This window comes from Poecilia formosa, unplaced genomic scaffold (assembly GCF_000485575.1).
Source record: "Poecilia formosa unplaced genomic scaffold, Poecilia_formosa-5.1.2 Scaffold668, whole genome shotgun sequence".
NCBI lineage: Eukaryota > Metazoa > Chordata > Actinopteri > Cyprinodontiformes > Poeciliidae > Poecilia > Poecilia formosa.
In genome coordinates this window covers 24,325-43,302 of record NW_006800607.1, presented here as the reverse complement: position 1 = coordinate 43,302, position 18,978 = coordinate 24,325, and the positions used below count along the sequence as shown (strand labels likewise).

General features: G+C 40.1%; 1 protein-coding gene and 1 long non-coding RNA gene across 7 annotated transcripts in view; one reads left to right on the top strand and one right to left on the bottom strand.

Moving 5' to 3' along the window:
- Positions 1-9,218, top strand: part of LOC107834572 (uncharacterized) — a 68,723-nt gene extending 59,505 nt beyond the window's left edge. The window contains exon 5 of the long non-coding RNA XR_001660368.1: positions 8,895-9,218. This is a non-coding gene — a long non-coding RNA (uncharacterized LOC107834572). The remainder of the gene's footprint in view (positions 1-8,894) is intronic.
- LOC103130753 (endophilin-A1-like) overlaps positions 1-18,437 on the bottom strand; it is a 41,343-nt gene extending 22,906 nt beyond the window's left edge. For 3 of the 6 annotated variants that reach the window (XM_007542239.2, XM_007542243.2, XM_007542244.2), the window contains exon 1: positions 17,923-18,435. In XM_007542239.2, coding sequence (XP_007542301.1) covers positions 17,923-17,967 — 45 coding nt within the window. In that variant the 5' untranslated portion in view covers positions 17,968-18,435. Of the gene's footprint in view, positions 1-17,922 lie in introns of all 6 variants that reach the window. The other 3 variants (XM_007542238.2, XM_007542240.2, XM_007542241.2) reach the window with 2 other exon arrangements.
- Positions 18,438-18,978: the final 541 nt, after the last annotated feature.

Below are 18,978 nucleotides of genomic sequence, written 5' to 3'. Positions count from 1 at the left end.
ATACTTTGTTTTATTTTAAGCAAAAAATAAAAGTAAGTAAATAGATGGTTTTATTTACTTATAATAAAACCAAAAAGACATCTAGAAGATTGATTTTTTAATGTTTTGCTCTTTCAGTGTTAAATTTTTTCTTTGCATTTTCTGTGCATCACAAGCTTTGTGTGCTTTCAGGTAAAAATACTGAATCTGAATACAAATACCAGGAAATAGGCGATATAAGGAGTCAGACACACACTTTTCTAATTTCTGCTTCAGTTGTGAGGTTTCTCCTCACAATGAACCTTCACATCTGCACCAGACTTGACTTTTACTGAAACATAACTGAACAGGAAAATGCGTTATTGCAGTGTTTACCCAGCGCCGCTGCGTCGGTGTAATGATGGTGGTGTCAAGCTCTGGAAATCAGTATTGATGGTAGTTATTACAGCTCAGTTTCACGCTGCTGCCTGCTGATAGAGAGTGTGTGTGTGTGTGCGTGTGTGTGTTTGTGTGTGTGAGAGAGAGCTTCATGAACATGACGTTTCTCCTTTCATCCATTTGATGACAGAAGCCGTCAGTTGAGGCGCCGCTGAGGTCAGTTAATTCAGAGTAAAAACAGCCGCATTAAAGCGGTTTCTGCTCTAAATGGAGCCTCTCATCAGACGCGATTCAGATTCTGGTTTTTATTCTGAGAATGTGGGAGGTGTGAAAAGAGGAGCATCGTTTTAGCCACAGTTTCTGCAGCATCGTGCGTGAGTTAAAGGAGTCCGTTCTTCATTTCGGTCTCTGGAAACAGTGGCTGTGTTTTCAATAACCCTAAAATTGCGGGATTTGAAATTATGAAAAAAATTTGCTAAATGGCAATCATTTTTTATTTTTTATTTTTACCAATTTCAGACTTATTTATATTTAGGCCTGAAACGATTAATCAAATTAGTTGTAATTAATAGATTATTGGAATAAATGCCAAGTAATTCAGTATTTCATTAATCTTTAATTGGAATATACAGTCTAAAAAAACACACTCAATAGTAATTAGGCATAAACTGCACAAAAAAAAATCATTTTGCATTTAAGACAAAAACAATTAGTTAAAACGTTTTGTATGTAAATCTGTTCTAAACAAAACTCCTGCAGTGACAGTTTTAGCTTCACCTGGTTCAAATTCTGTAACAAAAATAATAAAATAATATTATTAAATATTTTGGTATCCAGTTATGAATCTGTTCATCCAAAAATAATCACCAGATCAGAAATACCCGAACTGACTTTGAGTCGAGCAGGAAGAGGTTTTCACATGTTGATGTTAAAAGGATTTTTGCAGCAAAAGATTCATCTTTTGATCTACAATGATCAAACTAAAAGGGATATGTTACAGCATTTAGGTAGCAAAATTCTCATTTTAAAAAATAATCAAATATTTTCTTTATTTGCATCTTTAATGTATTTATTTTATTTTATAAAATGTCTTATGTGATTAAAAGAAAAATTTGCAGAATGTGCTATTTTTTCCAATTAATCATCTGAACAATCAATTAATAAAATAATCATAGTTGCAGCCCAGAGTTTGGATGCTGGTTTTTAATACATTTTCTTGGGGAAGCATAAACTCACTGAATAATTAAGATAATTTTCAATGCAGTTGATTAAACGATTAAAGTTAATCCACGATTCAGTTTGCAGCATTTTGGATCTTGAATTTGTTGCCGATTGCTGTGATTTTGGATCAAAATCAGTTTGGAAAACTTGTAGATAAAAAAAAAATCTGATTTTGTGTGTGTTTGAAAACTGAGCACACAAGTGTATCAGCGCTCAGTTGAGCTGTTTTAACAGCTAAACCCGTCATAAAGGAGAAATGTGTGAGATGAAACGAAAGCATTAAGAAAAGCTAAAGCGCAGTTTGTCAGAGGGAATGGCTGCAGAAAAATGGACGCTGAAGGTGTTCAGCAGCAGCACAGTCTATCAGCAGTCTGAAGAAAACAGATTTTCCTAAACGACGCCGTCTGAAACTCATTTATCGCCGTTAGTGATGGGGATTAATGTCTGACTCAAAGCTAAAAGCTAAAACTACTATTAAGAAGAAGGAAAAACAGTCAGTGGCTCCGTTCTGCTAAAATCAATAGTGAATTCAAACAAACAGCCTCCAAACATTCAGTCCCACTGCACAGCAAAAAATAAAATTAATACCACCACGCGCTGGAATGGCCCAATAAACAAGGGGAAAATTGAAAAGCGTCAGCGGATAGACATCTTCTGTATCTCATATTGACTATCTGCTCCTCTGCAGCGTCGGCTTTGATTAGATTTCCTGCCAGTAATGGGGGACAGAGAAGAGGGACGGAAAGGTAACGACTCCCAGAATACTGATTAGAAGGCCGAACATTTCACACGCAGCACAAATATTATCACAAACACATCTTCAAAACGGTGAGTTTGTTTTAGTTATTATGGTAAACTAAACATGAGAAGTAACTAACACAGGTGGAATGAGAAACATAGCTGCGCTCTGATTGGTTGGTTTCCCCTGAGTGACGTCTCCTCACCCAGGAGCAGAAGCTCTGCCGCGAGAAAAGCAAAAATCAGACGTTTAATAACTGAGTGAAGTCTTCAAATTAAACTTTTAATGTGCCAAATAGTTTGTGCCGCTGTTATTTTAAAGATATTATTAAATGTTTCCAGAGGTCATCAAAGGTCAACCAGCTCCTTCTACTTTACAAAAATCAATCGAGATGTGGGGGTAAAACTTTACGTTTGTGCCACTATCATAAAGATTTTTAAAAAGGAGTTGTTTTTTCAGCAAATGGCCTTTGTGAGTCTGTATCCTTTAGTTAATTTATTGATCACTAAATTAGTTGAAGATTACTCATTACTTCATCACCATTAATTGTTTCAGCCCTCAGCTAACGAACACCTTTGTGATCTTGTCCATCCATAATTTTATAGGAACTGGCTTCAATAAATCCTCATTATGATGAAGGTGCAGCAGAAAAAGCAGGTCAGCGTGTTCTGAGACTCCATCATATGAAACAACAGCATCATTCCAGCCCAGATCCTCCGAACCGCCAGGCTGTAATGTGTAAATGTGTGTTAGGCCTGGTTTCCTTCATTAAGGCTGAGAGGTTTCACTTTAGAGGCTTTATCAGCAGGGCTCAGTCAAAGTAGGTCAGATCAATAATTTATGGACTGCAGTCTAGAAACACACACCCTCTAAGTGTTTTAACATGATTTATACATCGAATGTGTGCAGGACGGAGGAATCTGCTCCTCATGATTTCATAGGGACACGGCTCATGTGATAAAGTTAGGAATATAAACGTGGAAATAATGCAGCTTTTAGGATGAGAGGAAACATCAAGCTTTTAAATCCGATGTAAAACGATGCGCTGTAGGATCTGACATTTTTTAACACACACAGTTTGTGGGAGTTTTATTTTCATCTGTTTTCTGCTTATCCCAGATCATTTGGCTTGCACTCATCATCAGCAGCAAAGTCAATACTTTATGGTTTTAAAGCTTTATTTAAACTGCTCTGTTTCCACCGTGGAAGATTTTTATTGTAGATTTCTTTCATTTCATGGTTAAAGTTAAACAAACAGGTTTATCCTTTAACTGCTGCCGATGTTCCTAGAAAGTCATCAGCTTCATATCAACAAAGCCGGTTAGCTTCTCTAACTTCGTTAGTGCTTCTGATTTGCTGCAGCAGGCAGCTCCTCTTTGACTAAAAATATTATCGTTTGACAGAATTTACTGGATTATCCTGGACTCAGCACAACATAAAGGTCTGAGGAACTCTGTGAAGATTTAGGAAAAGTACTAAAGTCTTTTAGTGCCATTTGTAAAAAGCTTCCAGATTTCAACATCAAGAGTAGAAACAGCCGTACATCAAAGTCATGCCACTGTTTTCTTAACGGTGACCTACTGCAATTCTTTGAATAGGTTAGTATAACCTTGAACTTGTTTTTGCACAGACTCATTCTAAGATAATGAGGTTTTAGTTTATTTTGAGCTCCTTTCACAATGAGTTGTTTTAGGGCTCTGTCACTTTAAATCCAAATAAACTGCTGCTGGTCTCGTCCCTGCACCTCAACTTTTACACTCACACCTGAAAAATGGCTGCAAACAGATGCACAATTACACAACTGTACAGGTTTGAAAAGCAGAAGTGGAGCCTCCTGCACAACCAACAATAATGCAGCAAAGTGGCTTCTGGATGGGAGGTAAACAACAAAACATTTGTCTTGTATTTTCTCCCTACACTAAAACAGTTTCTAATCTGGCATAATCCAGAAATGCATATCTAGTAAAAAGAAATGCATATGTTGTGCCAGCTGACAACAACATGGCGGTAAAAAGTCTAATCACCCAGAGAGCAGTTGGTTTCTAGTGGCCTTGTATTCCTGGTGTCCGACTCGTGTTTGTCATGTTAAGTCTGAGTGTTATAAAAATATCTGCTCCCCATCAAGCCTGAGGCGCAGATTACAAGTCATGAAGGTGACTAACATGCAGCTGCACCGTGATTAAACAGCGACTCACACATGGTGCAGGCATCCAGTTACATACCATCGCTCCACAGCAGNTGATGTGATTAAAAGAAAAATTTGTAGAATGTGCTATTTTTTCCAATTAATCATCTGAATAATCATTTAATAAAATAATCATAGTTGCAGCCCAGAGTTTGGATGCTGGTTTTTAATACATTTTCTTGGGGAAGCATAAACTCACTGAATAATTAAGATAATTTTCAATGCAGTTGATTAAACGATTAAAGTTAATCCACGATTCAGTTTGCAGCATTTTGGATCTTGAATTTGTTGCCGATTGCTGTGATTTTGGATCAAAATCAGTTTGGAAAACTTGTAGATAAAAAAAAAATCTGATTTTGTGTGTGTTTGAAAACTGAGCACACAAGTGTATCAGGGCTCAGTTGAGCTGTTTTAACAGCTAAACCCGTCATAAAGGAGAAATGTGTGAGATGAAACGAAAGCATTAAGAAAAGCTAAAGCGCAGTTTGTCAGAGGGAATGGCTGCAGAAAAATGGACGCTGAAGGTGTTCAGCAGCAGCACAGTCTATCAGCAGTCTGAAGAAAACAGATTTTCCTAAACGACGCCGTCTGAAACTCATTTATCGCCGTTAGTGATGGGGATTAATGTCTGACTCAAAGCTGAAAGTTAAAACTACTATTAAGAAGAAGGAAAAACAGTCAGTGGCTCCGTTCTGCTAAAATCAATAGTGAATTCAAACAAACAGCCTCCAAACATTCAGTCCCACTGCACAGCAAAAAATAAAATTAATACCACCACGCGCTGGAATGGCCCAATAAACAAGGGGAAAATTGAAAAGCGTCAGCGGATAGACATCTTCTGTATCTCATATTGACTATCTGCTCCTCTGCAGCGTCGGCTTTGATTAGATTTCCTGCCAGTAATGGGGGACAGAGAAGAGGGACGGAAAGGTAACGACTCCCAGAATACTGATTAGAACGGCCGAACATTTCACACGCAGCACAAATATTATCACAAACACATCTTCAAAACGGTGAGTTTGTTTTAGTTGTTATGGCAAACTAAACATGAGAAGTAACTAACACAGGTGGAATGAGAAACATAGCTGCGCTCTGATTGGTTGGTTTCCCCTGAGTGACGTCTCCTCACCCAGAAGCAGAAGCTCTGCCGCGAGAAAAGCAAAAATCAGACGTTTAATAACTGAGTGAAGTCTTCAAATTAAACTTTTAATGTGCCAAATAGTTTGTGCCGCTGTTATTTTAAAGATATTATTAAATGTTTCCAGAGGTCATCAAAGGTCAACCAGCTCCTTCTACTTTACAAAAATCAATCGAGATGTGGAGGTAAAACTTTACGTTTGTGCCGCTATCATTATAAAGATTTTTAAAAAGGAGTTGTTTTTTCAGCAAATGGCCTTTGTGAGTCTGTATCCTTTAGTTAATTTATTGATCACTAAATTAGTTGAAGATTACTCATTACTTCATCACCATTAATTGTTTCAGCCCTCAGCTAACGAACACCTTTGTGATCTTGTCCATCCATAATTTTATAGGAACTGGCTTCAATAAATCCTCATTATGATGAAGGTGCAGCAGAAAAAGCAGGTTCTGAGACTCCATCATATGAAACAACAGCATCATTCCAGCCCAGATCCTCCGAACCGCCAGGCTGTAATGTGTAAATGTGTGTTAGGCCTGGTTTCCTTCATTAAGGCTGAGAGGTTTCACTTTAGAGGCTTTATCAGCATGGCTCAGTCAAAGTAGGTCAGATCAATAATTTATGGACTGCAGTCTAGAAACACACACTCTCTAAGTGTTTTAACATGATTTATACATCGAATGTGTGCAGGACAGAGGAATCTGCTCCTCACATGATTTCACAGGGACACTGTTCATGTGATAAAGTTAGGAATATAAACGTGGAAATAATGCAGCTTTTAGGATGAGAGGAAACATCAAGCTTTTAAATCCGATGTAAACGATGCGCCGATTGCTGTAGGATCTGACTTTTTTTAACACACAGTTTGTGGGAGTTTTATTTTCATCTGTTTTCTGCTTATCCCAGATCATTTTGCTTGCACTCATCATCAGCAGCAAAGTCAATACTTTATGGTTTTAAAGCTTTATTTAAACTGCTCTGTTTCCACCGTGGAAGATTTTTATTGTAGATTTCTTTCATTTCATGGTTAAAGTTAAACAAACAGGTTTATCCTTTAACTGCTGCCGATGTTCCTAGAAAGTCATCAGCTTCATATCAACAAAGCCGGTTAGCTTCTCTAACTTCGTTAGTGCTTCTGATTTGCTGCAGCAGGCAGCTCCTCTTTGACTAAAAATATTATCGTTTGACAGAATTTAATGGATTATCCTGGACTCAGGACAATATAAAGGTCTGAGGAACTCTGTGAAGATTTAGGAAAAGTACTAAAGTCTTTTAGTGCCATTTGTAAAAAGCTTCCAGATTTCAACATCAAGAGTAGAAACAGCCGTACATCAAAGTCATGTCACTGTTTTCTTAACGGTGACCTACTGCAATTCTTTGAATAGGTTAGTATAACCTTGAACTTGTTTTTGCACAGACTCATTCTAAGATAATGAGGTTTTAGTTTATTTTGAGCTCCTTTCACAATGAGTTGTTTTAGGGCTCTGTCACTTTAAATCCAAATAAACTGCTGCTGGTCTCGTCCCTGCACCTCAACTTTTACACTCACACCTGAAAAATGGCTGCAAACAGATGCACAATTACACAACTGTACAGGTTTGAAAAGCAGAAGTGGAGCCTCCTGCACAACCAACAATAATGCAGCAAAGTGGCTTCTGGATGGGAGGTAAACAACAAAACATTTGTCTTGCATTTTCTCCCTACACTAAAACAGTTTCTAATCTCTAATCACCCAGAGAGCAGTTGGTTTCTAGTGGCCTTGTATTCCTGGTGTCCGACTCGTGTTTGTCATGTTAAGTCTGTTATAAAAATATCTGCTCCCCATCAAGCCTGAGGCGCAGATTACAAGTCATGAAGGTGACTAACATGCGGCTGCACTGTGATTAAACAGCGACTCACACATGGTGCAGGCATCCAGTTACATACCATCGCTCCACAGCAGAAACACAGTAACTAGTTACATTTGCTCAATTACTGGAGTAACTTTTTGGAAAAAAGAAAATCCTTCTATTTTTTTATTTTATTATGACATATCTCTACTCTTACTTGAATAAAGTTTCTACCCACTAAATGAAGATCAAACATATTTTCACCAGACAGACTCACACCTGCAGTTTTTGTTAAAGTTTCATAAGTTTTTTTATTGAAAGAAACTTATTTGGGGAAAACGAATCTTTCCCCCGATTTTATTTTTTATTTATATGAATTATTGTCATTTTGATTATTAAAATACAAAAAATTTGCACTTAACTTCATATTTTGTCCATCTGATTATGTGAAGTTTTAAAATTAAATGGTTGATCATTTGATCAGCTACTCAGTACTTTTTTCCGAATACATTTTTACTCTTGAGTCATTTCTTGGACAGCTACTTTTCACTTTCACTTGAGTAAAAATATGTTAGCGCTACTTTTATGTGAGTAAATTTTGGGGCACTCTACCAGCTCTGACGAGATCAAATTCCCAGATGAGGTGAACTAAAAATAAAAATCAGACAAAAGCCTCGCATCTCCGACTGCGTCACATGGCGCATCTGTCCGCCTCGTCCTGCACATGCAGCACGTTTTCCAGATTACAGCTGCATCGCTCCGGTTCTGACTCACGCTCGGCTCCGATATGATGCAAAGTCACTGCGCTGGGATTAATCGGAGTATAATCCCCGCCAAGCCGTTTGGCCTCGGCTCTGCAGCTGGTCGGAGGACGGCGTCTGAGGGCGAGTGGGCTCACTGTGGGGCGCGGATCAGACAGCGAAACACACAACATGTCTGCTCACATCACATGAATCTGCTCTGTCTGCCCTCCAACCTGTCCCTATGTGAACCAAATTACACATCAGACTGAACACAGGATGCCTCCTCTTCCTCTCTCCTGCCCTTTCCTCCACTTCTTCCTCCTCTCATTTCCAATCCGCCATTTCTCCTCATTTATTCCCTCCTACACAGACTGAATGTTTTACAGAAAAATTTGAATTTGAGTTTTAATACAAAGCGATAAATATGAAAACAAGGGAAGCCTTTAGATCAGGGGTGTCCAAAGTGTGGGGTGGTGGCCGTTGTTTTTATTTTTTAGTGGGGGGAAAAGCTAATTTTGGCTCCTGAGGATTTCAGCTAAGACATTTTGATACAAAAGGTTTGGACATCACTGGGTTAGTAGATCCATTTTAGAGATGAAGGAGGAAAATCAGACTTTTCTGTAAAGTTTAGGTGCCGGTATGTCATTAAAAGCATTTTGTTCTCTTCTGTTTTTATCCATAGCTTCAGTTTGGACCGGTACCTTTTAACCCGCCTGCAAATATACGACGTACCAAGCAAACAACACCTCTCTCTCTCCAAGGTTTGGAGCTTCTGAATTCACTAAATCTGCAATTAAACTTCATCACAGGCAGAGAAGCAAAAGCTGACAGTAGGTGTGAATATGAATGAGGAGATTTTACAGCCAGATTCTGGTTTTCAGATGAAAGATTAAAACGACCTGAACGTCCCTGAGGTAGAAATGGACGACTGTGAGAGAGATTACTGTGGTTTCATTTACTCTTAGCGTTGTTTTCACCATTTCTGTGGAATAAAAGGAAAAATGACCTTCAGCAAAACTCGCAGCACATTAACTGTAAATCATGTCTTCATGCAAAACCCTAACAGCAAAGCCACTTAGCTGCTAAATAATCGTTAGCAAACGGATGCCGGTGTTCCCCCTTTAATTACGCGTATCATGACCGACCTCCTGCAGCTGATGGCTTCGCGCCCCAGCACAGAGTCATCGCTCATCTCTCCTGCAGTGGTTGATGCTCAGAATGTGAAATATACAAGCGGTGAATAAAACATCAGCCTCGGCCTGAATACTGATGCTAACAGAGAGGAAAAAAAACGCAGAAAATTAAGAGCAGCAGCTTCTTTTGTTTTGTTTTTCTTTTTTGTGGTGAAACCAGACAGAAACCTCCCCAGATCATTAGCTAAGCCGAATCTTTAAATACGACACTGGTTAAACATCCCTCCTCTGAACATTTAATGAATTTACTCCTTCGCTGCTTCACTCAAAACACGCCGACAGCATCAAACCACAGGAGGAGCTAATAATAGGACCCATGCAGGCTCGTCTGTCTTTAAGCCCCCAGAACAACACGGGCGACTCGCTGCACCAGAAAACCTCTTTTAAATGGAGCCTGCAGAAATAAAACCCCATGTTGGTTTCACAAAAATTACAGCGTTACGTGCCGTGTATTCACCCCCAATCTTTAGCATTTGCTTCCAAACAGCCAGACTTTGATGAGGAGTTCACTGTGGTTTTAGAAATTTCTTTCAAAGACCAACTTAACTTGATTAAATCCACTTTCCAACCAACAGAGTGGATTCAAAGAAGCAAATTAGGAAAACATCTGAGTGTGTGAAGCTCAGAGATGCTACGTTCTTCTTTCGAGTCAAACTGGTTCGTTCCCTGCTGCTTGGTTTGAACGCTACAAAGTTTCTGCGTAAAATAGTTTTTCACCGCATTTTTGCTAACTTTGAAATCGTTTAGCACTTTTAGCTTCTCCTAAATTAATTTTTCCAGAAACAAATTTAATTTAATTGACTGTTTTGTAAACATTCAGTTGAATAAAGTTTGATGTCTTTGTTGAAGTTTTGATCATCGACTCTTATGAACTCTTATAGTCAGACGTTTACGCTCAGGCTCTTATTTTGGTGAGAGCCTCCTCACGTTCTCCTTGTGACACATGGTTGAAGTTAGTAGAAGTTAATGCTAAAGTGCTAAATATTACATTGTTTTAGCGCTTTAGCAGGACTTATGATTAGGGTTAAGGTTAGCACAGCTAACTTTTTAGTTGTGCTCACCACTGGATATTCTCATCAGATAAATGCACGTTTCTGCACCTCCACCATCATTTTTAGTGGTCATCCATAAACCTCTCATGGATTCTCATAATGGATGGTGAGCTAATGACAGCAGCTGAATGGCTTTAAAACGGTCTACATATGCTGCTACTGCCACCACCGTGCCTCACACCAAGACGCTGCCACCATAAAGATAAACCAACATGACCTGCTTACAGAGTGTCTGTCTGTCCTCCATCACCTGTAACAGGAAGCACGACCTGCTATTTACCAACATAATCCAGAGTAAAGGGTATCTACGTTGGCAGCCGTTTCCAAGGTAACGAACTGGTTCTTTCCTGTCTGATTAGGGAGCTCAGTCCTGCAGCTCTTCTGCTGGAGCCCATCCAGTGTAGTTTTACTGCAGTGCTGCAGTTGGACCCATCCTGACTGCTGCAGTTTGCAGAAAACAGCTTTCACTTCTTTGACTTGGTGGTTTAAGAATCTGTAAACGTTCTTTTTCAAACTGGAGCCCATAATTGTTAAGTCCTTCCAAGTTCCCAGTTTGACCATTTTTCTAACTTTCTCAGTGTTGGGATGGAAATATGTAAAAAATGCATAATCCTCCAATAATGTGAAGGATGAGTCTAAAATCGAAAAAGTTCACTGCAAAAACATAAAATCAAGAATTTTAGGTCTAGTTTCTACTGAAAACACTTGAAATAAAAGAAAACCAACTTATGAGTAACTTTTCAGTGAGAAATGGGAAACTGCAGTAAACAACGTTTGTAACGTATTATACATATATTCCAACATTTATATGTATTTGTTAGTTGTCAATATGAGAGTATAAGACAGAATCTGTGAATAGATCAAACTCCTCTGCCTTCTCCCAGAGCTCCCAGTACCTACTCCAGTTAGCCGTTAGCACAGTTAGCAGCGACTACATTAGGGTGATTGACAGTGCTGAGACCCTTCTCCTGGCTCTGATTGGTTGCTTTTGACTGGAAGCATTTCTTCAGATGGCAGTTCAAGATGTGGAAAGTGATTTCTTTTCAGATTATCTCTCACAACAAAATGACGAGTTTCAATAAACATTGAAGAAGACATGTTTTCGTAAAAGTTACAAACTGCAATTTTAAGTTAATATTGGTGAAAGATTAGTTCCACTTATAACTAGAACTTTTTCCATCAATATTAAGGAGTTAAAAAAGGCTCACATATCTTGCAGAAGTTACTTGTAAGTTAGTTTTGTTTTGTTTAAACTGTTGCTCAGATATTTGCACTAGAAACTAAAATTCTGTGTTTCTGCAGTGTTGGTCTTTATTGCAACATTCTGAGTCATATTTTAGAAATAATGTAATAATTCATGAGTTGGAGAACTCGTGAATTAAAAGCGTTCTGATTTTATTTCACAGCAGCAGAGAGATTTCTGGAAGGTTGTGCAGGAGCGTAAATCCCTGGAGATCCTCTGATCCCTTCGCTCTTTAAATCCTTCCTACCTGCTCCTGCCTGCTTCTCATCTTCTCCTTATCTCACTTCTCGGCTCGTAGCGCCGCTCTTTTGGTTCTTCCCACCCCATCTGTTATCTCCCAGCTGGATGCGTTCCACTCTGTACTGCAGTGGCCCCAGTAAGGATCCAGTCTGGATGAGTCACACACTCGCAATCTGCCGAAGCCCTGCAGGCCCCGACCACATCCAGGGACCCCGCCGCCGCCCCGGGGGTTGCATGAACACACAGCCATCCACATTTAGATCAACATGTCCATCAGAAAACACTTTCCCCACAAACAATGAGAAAACAGACTCCATAAACCAAGATTTACATATTGAAGGAGAGATTTTAGCTGATTTGCTTTTAAGGGTCAGAATAAAAGGAGCTTCTGAAGGAGCAGAGGAATTAAAAAGCTGCTGATATTAGTATTCAGTGCACATCAAGGGAAAGCTTGTGTCAAACCTTGGCTCAGTTGAATATAAGATTACTGCAGCAGGAGCTCTTCACAGGAATAAAAATCTGCTTTCTGCTCCGTGATGCTTCACGTCTGCAGACAGGTGTGTGTCCCAGCAGCCAATCACACTCCTACAGGTAGCAGCTGAGTCCCGGCGGCTCATTTGGTTCCTCAGGGTCACGTAAAAACCAGCTACATAAATACTGTATTCCTGACAGGAAGCACAGCTACACTGCAAAAACTCTAAATCTTACCAAATACTTCTGGTCTAGTTTCAAGTGGAAATAATACAGTTTAATAAGACAAAACTAACTTATAGATAACCTTTTAGCAAGATAAATTAGCTAATAATTAATTAATGTTGATGAAAAAGTGCTAGCTCCATTGGCAGATTATTTCACTTATAACATGGAAAACATTTTTATACGTTAATTTATCTATCAATGGAACTGGGACTTTTTCATCAATATGAAGGAATTAATTAATTAAAACAAGATCTTATATCCTGCTAAAAGTTACTTGAAAGTTCACTTTTCTTATTTCTGCTGCACAGATATTTGCACCATCAGTTAGACTAAGATTTTGTGTTTTTGCAGTGAAACCAGATCACAAGATTGAGGAAATGAGTAGAGATTTGTTTTGAATTAACAGTAAATCACCAAATCAGTGAGTCTGGTGCAATCATTTAATCTCTTAAAGACAACGGTCGGTAATGAAGAGGAAAACATGCAGCCATATGGAGCCGACTTGCTGCCAAGAATGATGCTCAAAACAGAAATACACAAGACTGGGAGGAGATTTAAACAGAACTGGGACTTTAATGAACGGAGTACGATCGATTAATTACATCAACTCTAAAAATTCGATTGCAAATTTATTATTTTTTTAAATAAAAAGGTTAGCAAAGCGATGCTGGTCTAAAATAGCATCTGAATGCTAAACAAGTAGCAGCAGCACAAATGCTAATGCTAACGTTAGCGTCTACAATCCAAATTTCTAAAGAGGTTCCTGAAACACTGGAAAGCTGAATGGGTAGAATAAAACTATATGATGGTTAAAGAATGTGAAATTTAAGAGTTTGAAAAGTTGCAAATGTTTCACTTTTAAAACTCTAAATTTGAGTTTTTTGGCAGAAATGTCCCCCACCTCTTTTCCTATTTAAAATGGCCTTAATATGTTGTTGTTCTGCAATACTACGACTTTATTCTCGAAATAAGATTTTCATAGCACGGCCCTATTATGATGAGAAAATGACTAAAGCACCTAAAAACTTATTTGTCCTGCATGTTTGTGCTGCTCAGAAAAGTTTCCAGCAGAAATCTGTTTGGAGGATCAGAATATTAGAATCCTAATTCCGCCATGTTGGATTCTGTTTGCTGAACGCCTGGAAAACATTTTCAAGAAGAAGAAGCTGCAGCTGAATGTGTCCTTGGACTGCCAGGCTGAGGAGACCATTCTGCTGTCGGGTGTGTGTGTGCATGTGTGTGTGTGTGTGTGTGCATGTGTGTGTGTGTGTATGTGTGTGTGTGTTGAATGGGGGTGGGTAACGTTTGAGGAGCAGATTGCAGGAGAAACCAAAGAGAAAACACAGAACGCTGCTCTCACCGAGCCAAATAGCTGCACTAAATCTACCAGACAGAAGCAGATTTCACCATGAAGCAGCCGAAGCTGCAGAGAAACATCTGCAGGGGCCGACAGGACGCTCTAACAGGCGACCATTAACACAATCTGTGCTGCTATCCCACGCCTCCTCCGGTTTCCACAACCAGCTCTTTGTTCAAAGTGAGAAATTACTTGACAGCAATTTGCAAATGTTTGGATTTATTTCTGCTCCTTATTTTAGGCTTCAGCACAACAAAACCTTCTGAGAAATGTTTCACAGCTTCAGTCTGGAGCCGCTTTTTCCCCTCAGGTACTGCAGCTGAATCCCTGAAGACTCAGAAGAGAAAGAATCTGAACGCAGAGGAAGACGAGTTGTCACCGGTGGAGCGATCTTCCAGCTTCAGTTTGAGCCACTCAGCCGGGATGGAGCAGGCGGCCATTTGTAAACGTGCTGAAGCAGAGGAGTGTGTGTGACTCAGCCGGGAGGTGTTTGGCTCGTGTCGGCCCGAAGCTGACCGTCAGCGCCGCTCTGACTCACCAGGACCGAATCAGAACCACCCCGGAAACGGATCACAGCCGCAAGGAAAGATCTGCCACTGCCACTAAGATCTATTAAAGGAGGGCCGAGACGCTGGTCAGCTGTGCAAAAGTCTTAAATCACTTTCGTTTTGCTCCATTTTCCTTCCAAGACGTCAAACTGTCCTGCCTTAATTTACGGTGAATTCACACTGGCCCAGTTTAGTCCGCTTTAACTGAAGCCCAGTCCATTTGTCTAGACAGCCCGGTTCGTTTGGGGAGGCGTGAATCCACAATCAAACTCTGATGCAGACCAAAAAAGTGAACCTGCTCCACCAACAAACCTCGGTCAGCTTTATTGAAGTGAACTCTGGAGCAGTTCGAATGCATATGCGAACGCCAAGTGGACTGCAGGCTGCTCTAAAAGCAGGAAGTGGACTACAGTGCAGGGCATTCTGGGTAAATACAACCAAAACAAATGTAAAAGTCTCGCTCTAATGGCAGAAGTAGCTTGTGATGTCTGGTCTGCCTGAAAATCTTGGTCTGTTTTTACACCTTGTAGTCTGGTAGACTCGGTTTGACTGGGACCAAAGTTGCAACATTTGTTACATTTTCAGCTGCTGCGGTTCGTTTTTTCAATGCACTGAGTTGAACCAACCAAACACTTTGAAAAACCTGTTCCCCTGCTCTCCTGTGGGGGCGCTGCACTAAGCATCACTGAAGGAAACGACATGAAAACCTCTGAAGAAGATGCTAACCACAACTTCCTTCTTTACAAAATGTAAACAAAAATGGAGTAGCGCCGAATTTTAGTGGCTGGAGGATTTCTGTGTCACCTTTGGTAAAAGATTACAGAGCCATTTCTCACACAAGTGTGTTTGTTTTGGTTGAATTTACCCAGAATTCCCTGCGCTGTAGTCCACTTCCTGTTTTGGCATTCGAACCGCAGCAGAGTTCACTTCAACCATGAAGCTGAAGTTTGCTTCTGATTCAGGAAATGACGAAAGTGCGACGCCGATGTTGATGGACAGAATAATGTAGTCCATTTAATCTGGACTAGATTATTCTGCATGGATTGCAGAATATTTAAAACCAAACGTGACTTGGGAAAACTTTATTTGATTTGTGAAACTTAAATTAAGGGGCATATTAGCACTTAAAAAAAATCTGAACCGCATTACAGTGAAGATATTAAAAATAAGTGAAAACAGAAAGATAAAATTTATATAATAGCAAATAATGCAAATTTCATAGAAGTTTCACAAATCAAAAACTCGTTTTTAAATATTCTGCAATCAGTGCAGCATAATCCAGTCCAGGTGTGAAGTGACTTTTCTCCAAAAGCAGGAAGCACTAAAGTGCAGGGCATTCTGGGTAAATACAACCTTAACATAAACATGTGACTCTAAAGTTAGCAGGAGAAATGAGTCTTTTACCAAAGACAAGAGAGGAAAACTACAACCACTAAAATCTGATGCTTCTCCATTTTTGTTCAATTTTGTGAAGTAGGAAGTTGCGTTTTTGCTAAATCCCAAAAAACTTAGCAAGAGCATAAAGTTTAAACACAATTATCTCTGATACTGAACAAATGTATGCAAACTTCTGAATATGAAAAATATTCCTGCTAACTTTTAGACATTTAGCAAATAGAAATAATTCTGGTGATTCTGACTGAAAAGTTTGAAATGATTTACTTCAGATTGAGGGAAAAAATGTGTCTGAGTTGTTTTCAGCTCAGCTGAATCCAGCGGCTGAATTACTTTCTCAGCATGGCATCAGGTTCTGCTAATGAACAATTCATTTGATTCAGACCGGTTGGACTTTGGACACCTATAAAACACGCAGGATCCCTGCCACCATAGCATGTAGCTCTACTTCCAAAGTTATAGTTTAAACTTTAACTAAAGGAAAATTAACGAGAGAAACTTTGGGGCAAATTATTGTCAAACTTCACATGTTTCTGCCCAAAGTGCTGCATGAAAACAAGAGAAATCAAAGAATAAAAGTCAAGACATAAAACAACATGAAAAACGCTCACAAAAAATCAAACAAAATCAATAAAGAGAACATATCAACACCAAACCTGTCGCTTTTCCAGAAAAACTACAGCTGTTTGTTTGTGTCTGGTGAATTTTTGGTTAAAACATGTTTGATCTACATTCAGAGACGTTACTCACAGTGGGTACAGAGTCCAGAGTTTGTACTCAAGTTAGAGTAGCGATACTTCATATTAAAATTACTAAATTAAAAATAAAAAGTACAGCAAAGCAAAAATATTAAGTACATTTTCCCCATAAAGTTACATAACATTATAGTAAATGTAATGTTTGCCTGGTCAATCAGCTCTGCTGCTTTGCTCCAAGGGTCTGCATACTCAGCTATTAGCCAACTGCTAACGTTTGGCCGTGGCGTATGCGGCAGTTCAATGCTATGAAGCTTACCGGAAATTTCCTGCACTGCAAACAACCATCCTTCACTGCATAGACAGAAGAGCCAAGTCGACTAAGACGCTAATGCAAATGCTAATGCTAACCAACATGGAGTGAATGGCTTTGTTCACTTCCTCCACTGCCAGTGTTAAATCTACATGCAGACTGCAAAACATTGCAAAAAAGCAGCATCATCTTTCACAACTTCTGTTTGCTGATTGGCCCAGTTGAAATTCTTCTGGCAATAATCCAAGTGAATGGGAGAAATCCCAGATGGAGCAGTGAAGGGAGATTAGAAACAAGCAGCATTGCATAAGAAAGCTATGGCCAGGCTACTAACTAATTACTACCAAATTATAGTTTATTTTTAGACTTGACACTTTAATCTGGTCAAAAAGAGTAAAAAAAAAATCATCCACAGAAAAGAAAACTGTAAAAGATGCTCAGGAAGACTGCAGATCTAGTCTAGATCTATGGAAGCTAGAGGTGGTTCAACATTTCTGAGCAGTGGCAGACTGAAGGAAGCCACCTTGTTATCTAATAACAGCGGAATAATGAGGATGCTGCTCGTTTAGAGGGCGCAGAGGTCACGTCGTGCATCCGCAGGAGCGCAGCAGCGGATTTCCGTGAAGGCGCACTTTCTGATTGCGTAACATTCCCGGAGTTCCCGCTGTGGTTGGCCGCAGGGAACACCTTCCCGCCGCTGCCGGGAGCCGCAGCTCCGGAGGTTTTTCTGGGCGGAATGTCATCTGAAGGGTACCGGGAGGAACTGACGTCCCTGAAAGCACCATCTGACGCACCGAACCGGGATCACGACCAGCGGAATGTCCCCGAACCAGCAGCGGAGTGAGCGGAAACAGCAGAGATGAATGACTGTTTTTGGCGCAATGCTGCAGCACGCCAGTGGATTGATCCAGTAAATCCCGCACCGCACGCCCAGGTGGACCCGCAGCGCACGCACAGGACGTCTTGTCCTCTTACCTGAGTGGCTTTGTGGAATTGCTTCTTCAGTCCCGCCACAGACATGACTGCAACGCGATGGTTCTGGTCGGGAATCTGCTCTGAGGACGGGAATCTGCTGGCTCCGAACCGGATCTGGCGGGTTGCGTGAGGGCTGCGTGAGTCGTGGCGAACCCCGGTCTACGCTGGTCTTCTCCTCAGGGATCTCCTGTGTGGGAGAGGCTGAGTAAAGCCCCGATCAGCCCATTGGATGCTGAAGCCACATGTCTGGAGACGGAGCTGACGTCGGAGCATGCTCGCTTTAAAGCGGCAGCAGGGTCGGAACCGAGCGGCACCAGAACTCCAGACTGGGAGTGAGAACTGTAATGACCAGCATGAGGCAGGGAAACACCAGCTGGTTCTACTGGGAGGCCGATGGGAGCCTCCAGATGATGACTGCTGATGCAGTCTCAGCTGCAGCACCATGGACAGCGACAGTCCGCTGCAGGAGGGAAACATTCACAATGGAAACTTAAAGATATTTAAATGTCGCTTTATTTAGTAATTTAAATGTTACGTAACATTTAAAGGTAAGGTTATGTTTATCAAAAGCTGCAGTATTTCACTTTTACAAGGAATATTGTTTTACATATTTATTAAAACGGTCTTTATGTTGTGACAATATAATAATCTGTTAAAAGATCAATCTCCTGAGCTGCTATTGTGTTTGAAGAAATGCAAAAACAATCAGGAGGAGGGTCTTAGGCTGTCAATCATCCCCACGTACTCGCTGCTAAATGCGTTAATGCCGATCTAACAACTTACAGGAAAACCGATCATCCGCCGTCAATAATGGTTATGCTAACTAGCATTCACGACAGGCTATGCTAACTGCAGCGTAGCAGAGAGAAACTTGACTTATCATCGTTGCACTGCAAAAACACAAAATCTTACCATTACTGATCTATAATATATTCACACACTTGAATAATACAAAACTAACATACAAGTAACTGTTAAGCAGGATTAGGAGATTGTTTTAAGTCAATAATTCCCTAATATTGATTTTTTTAAGTAGTTCTAACAGTTGATTATTTA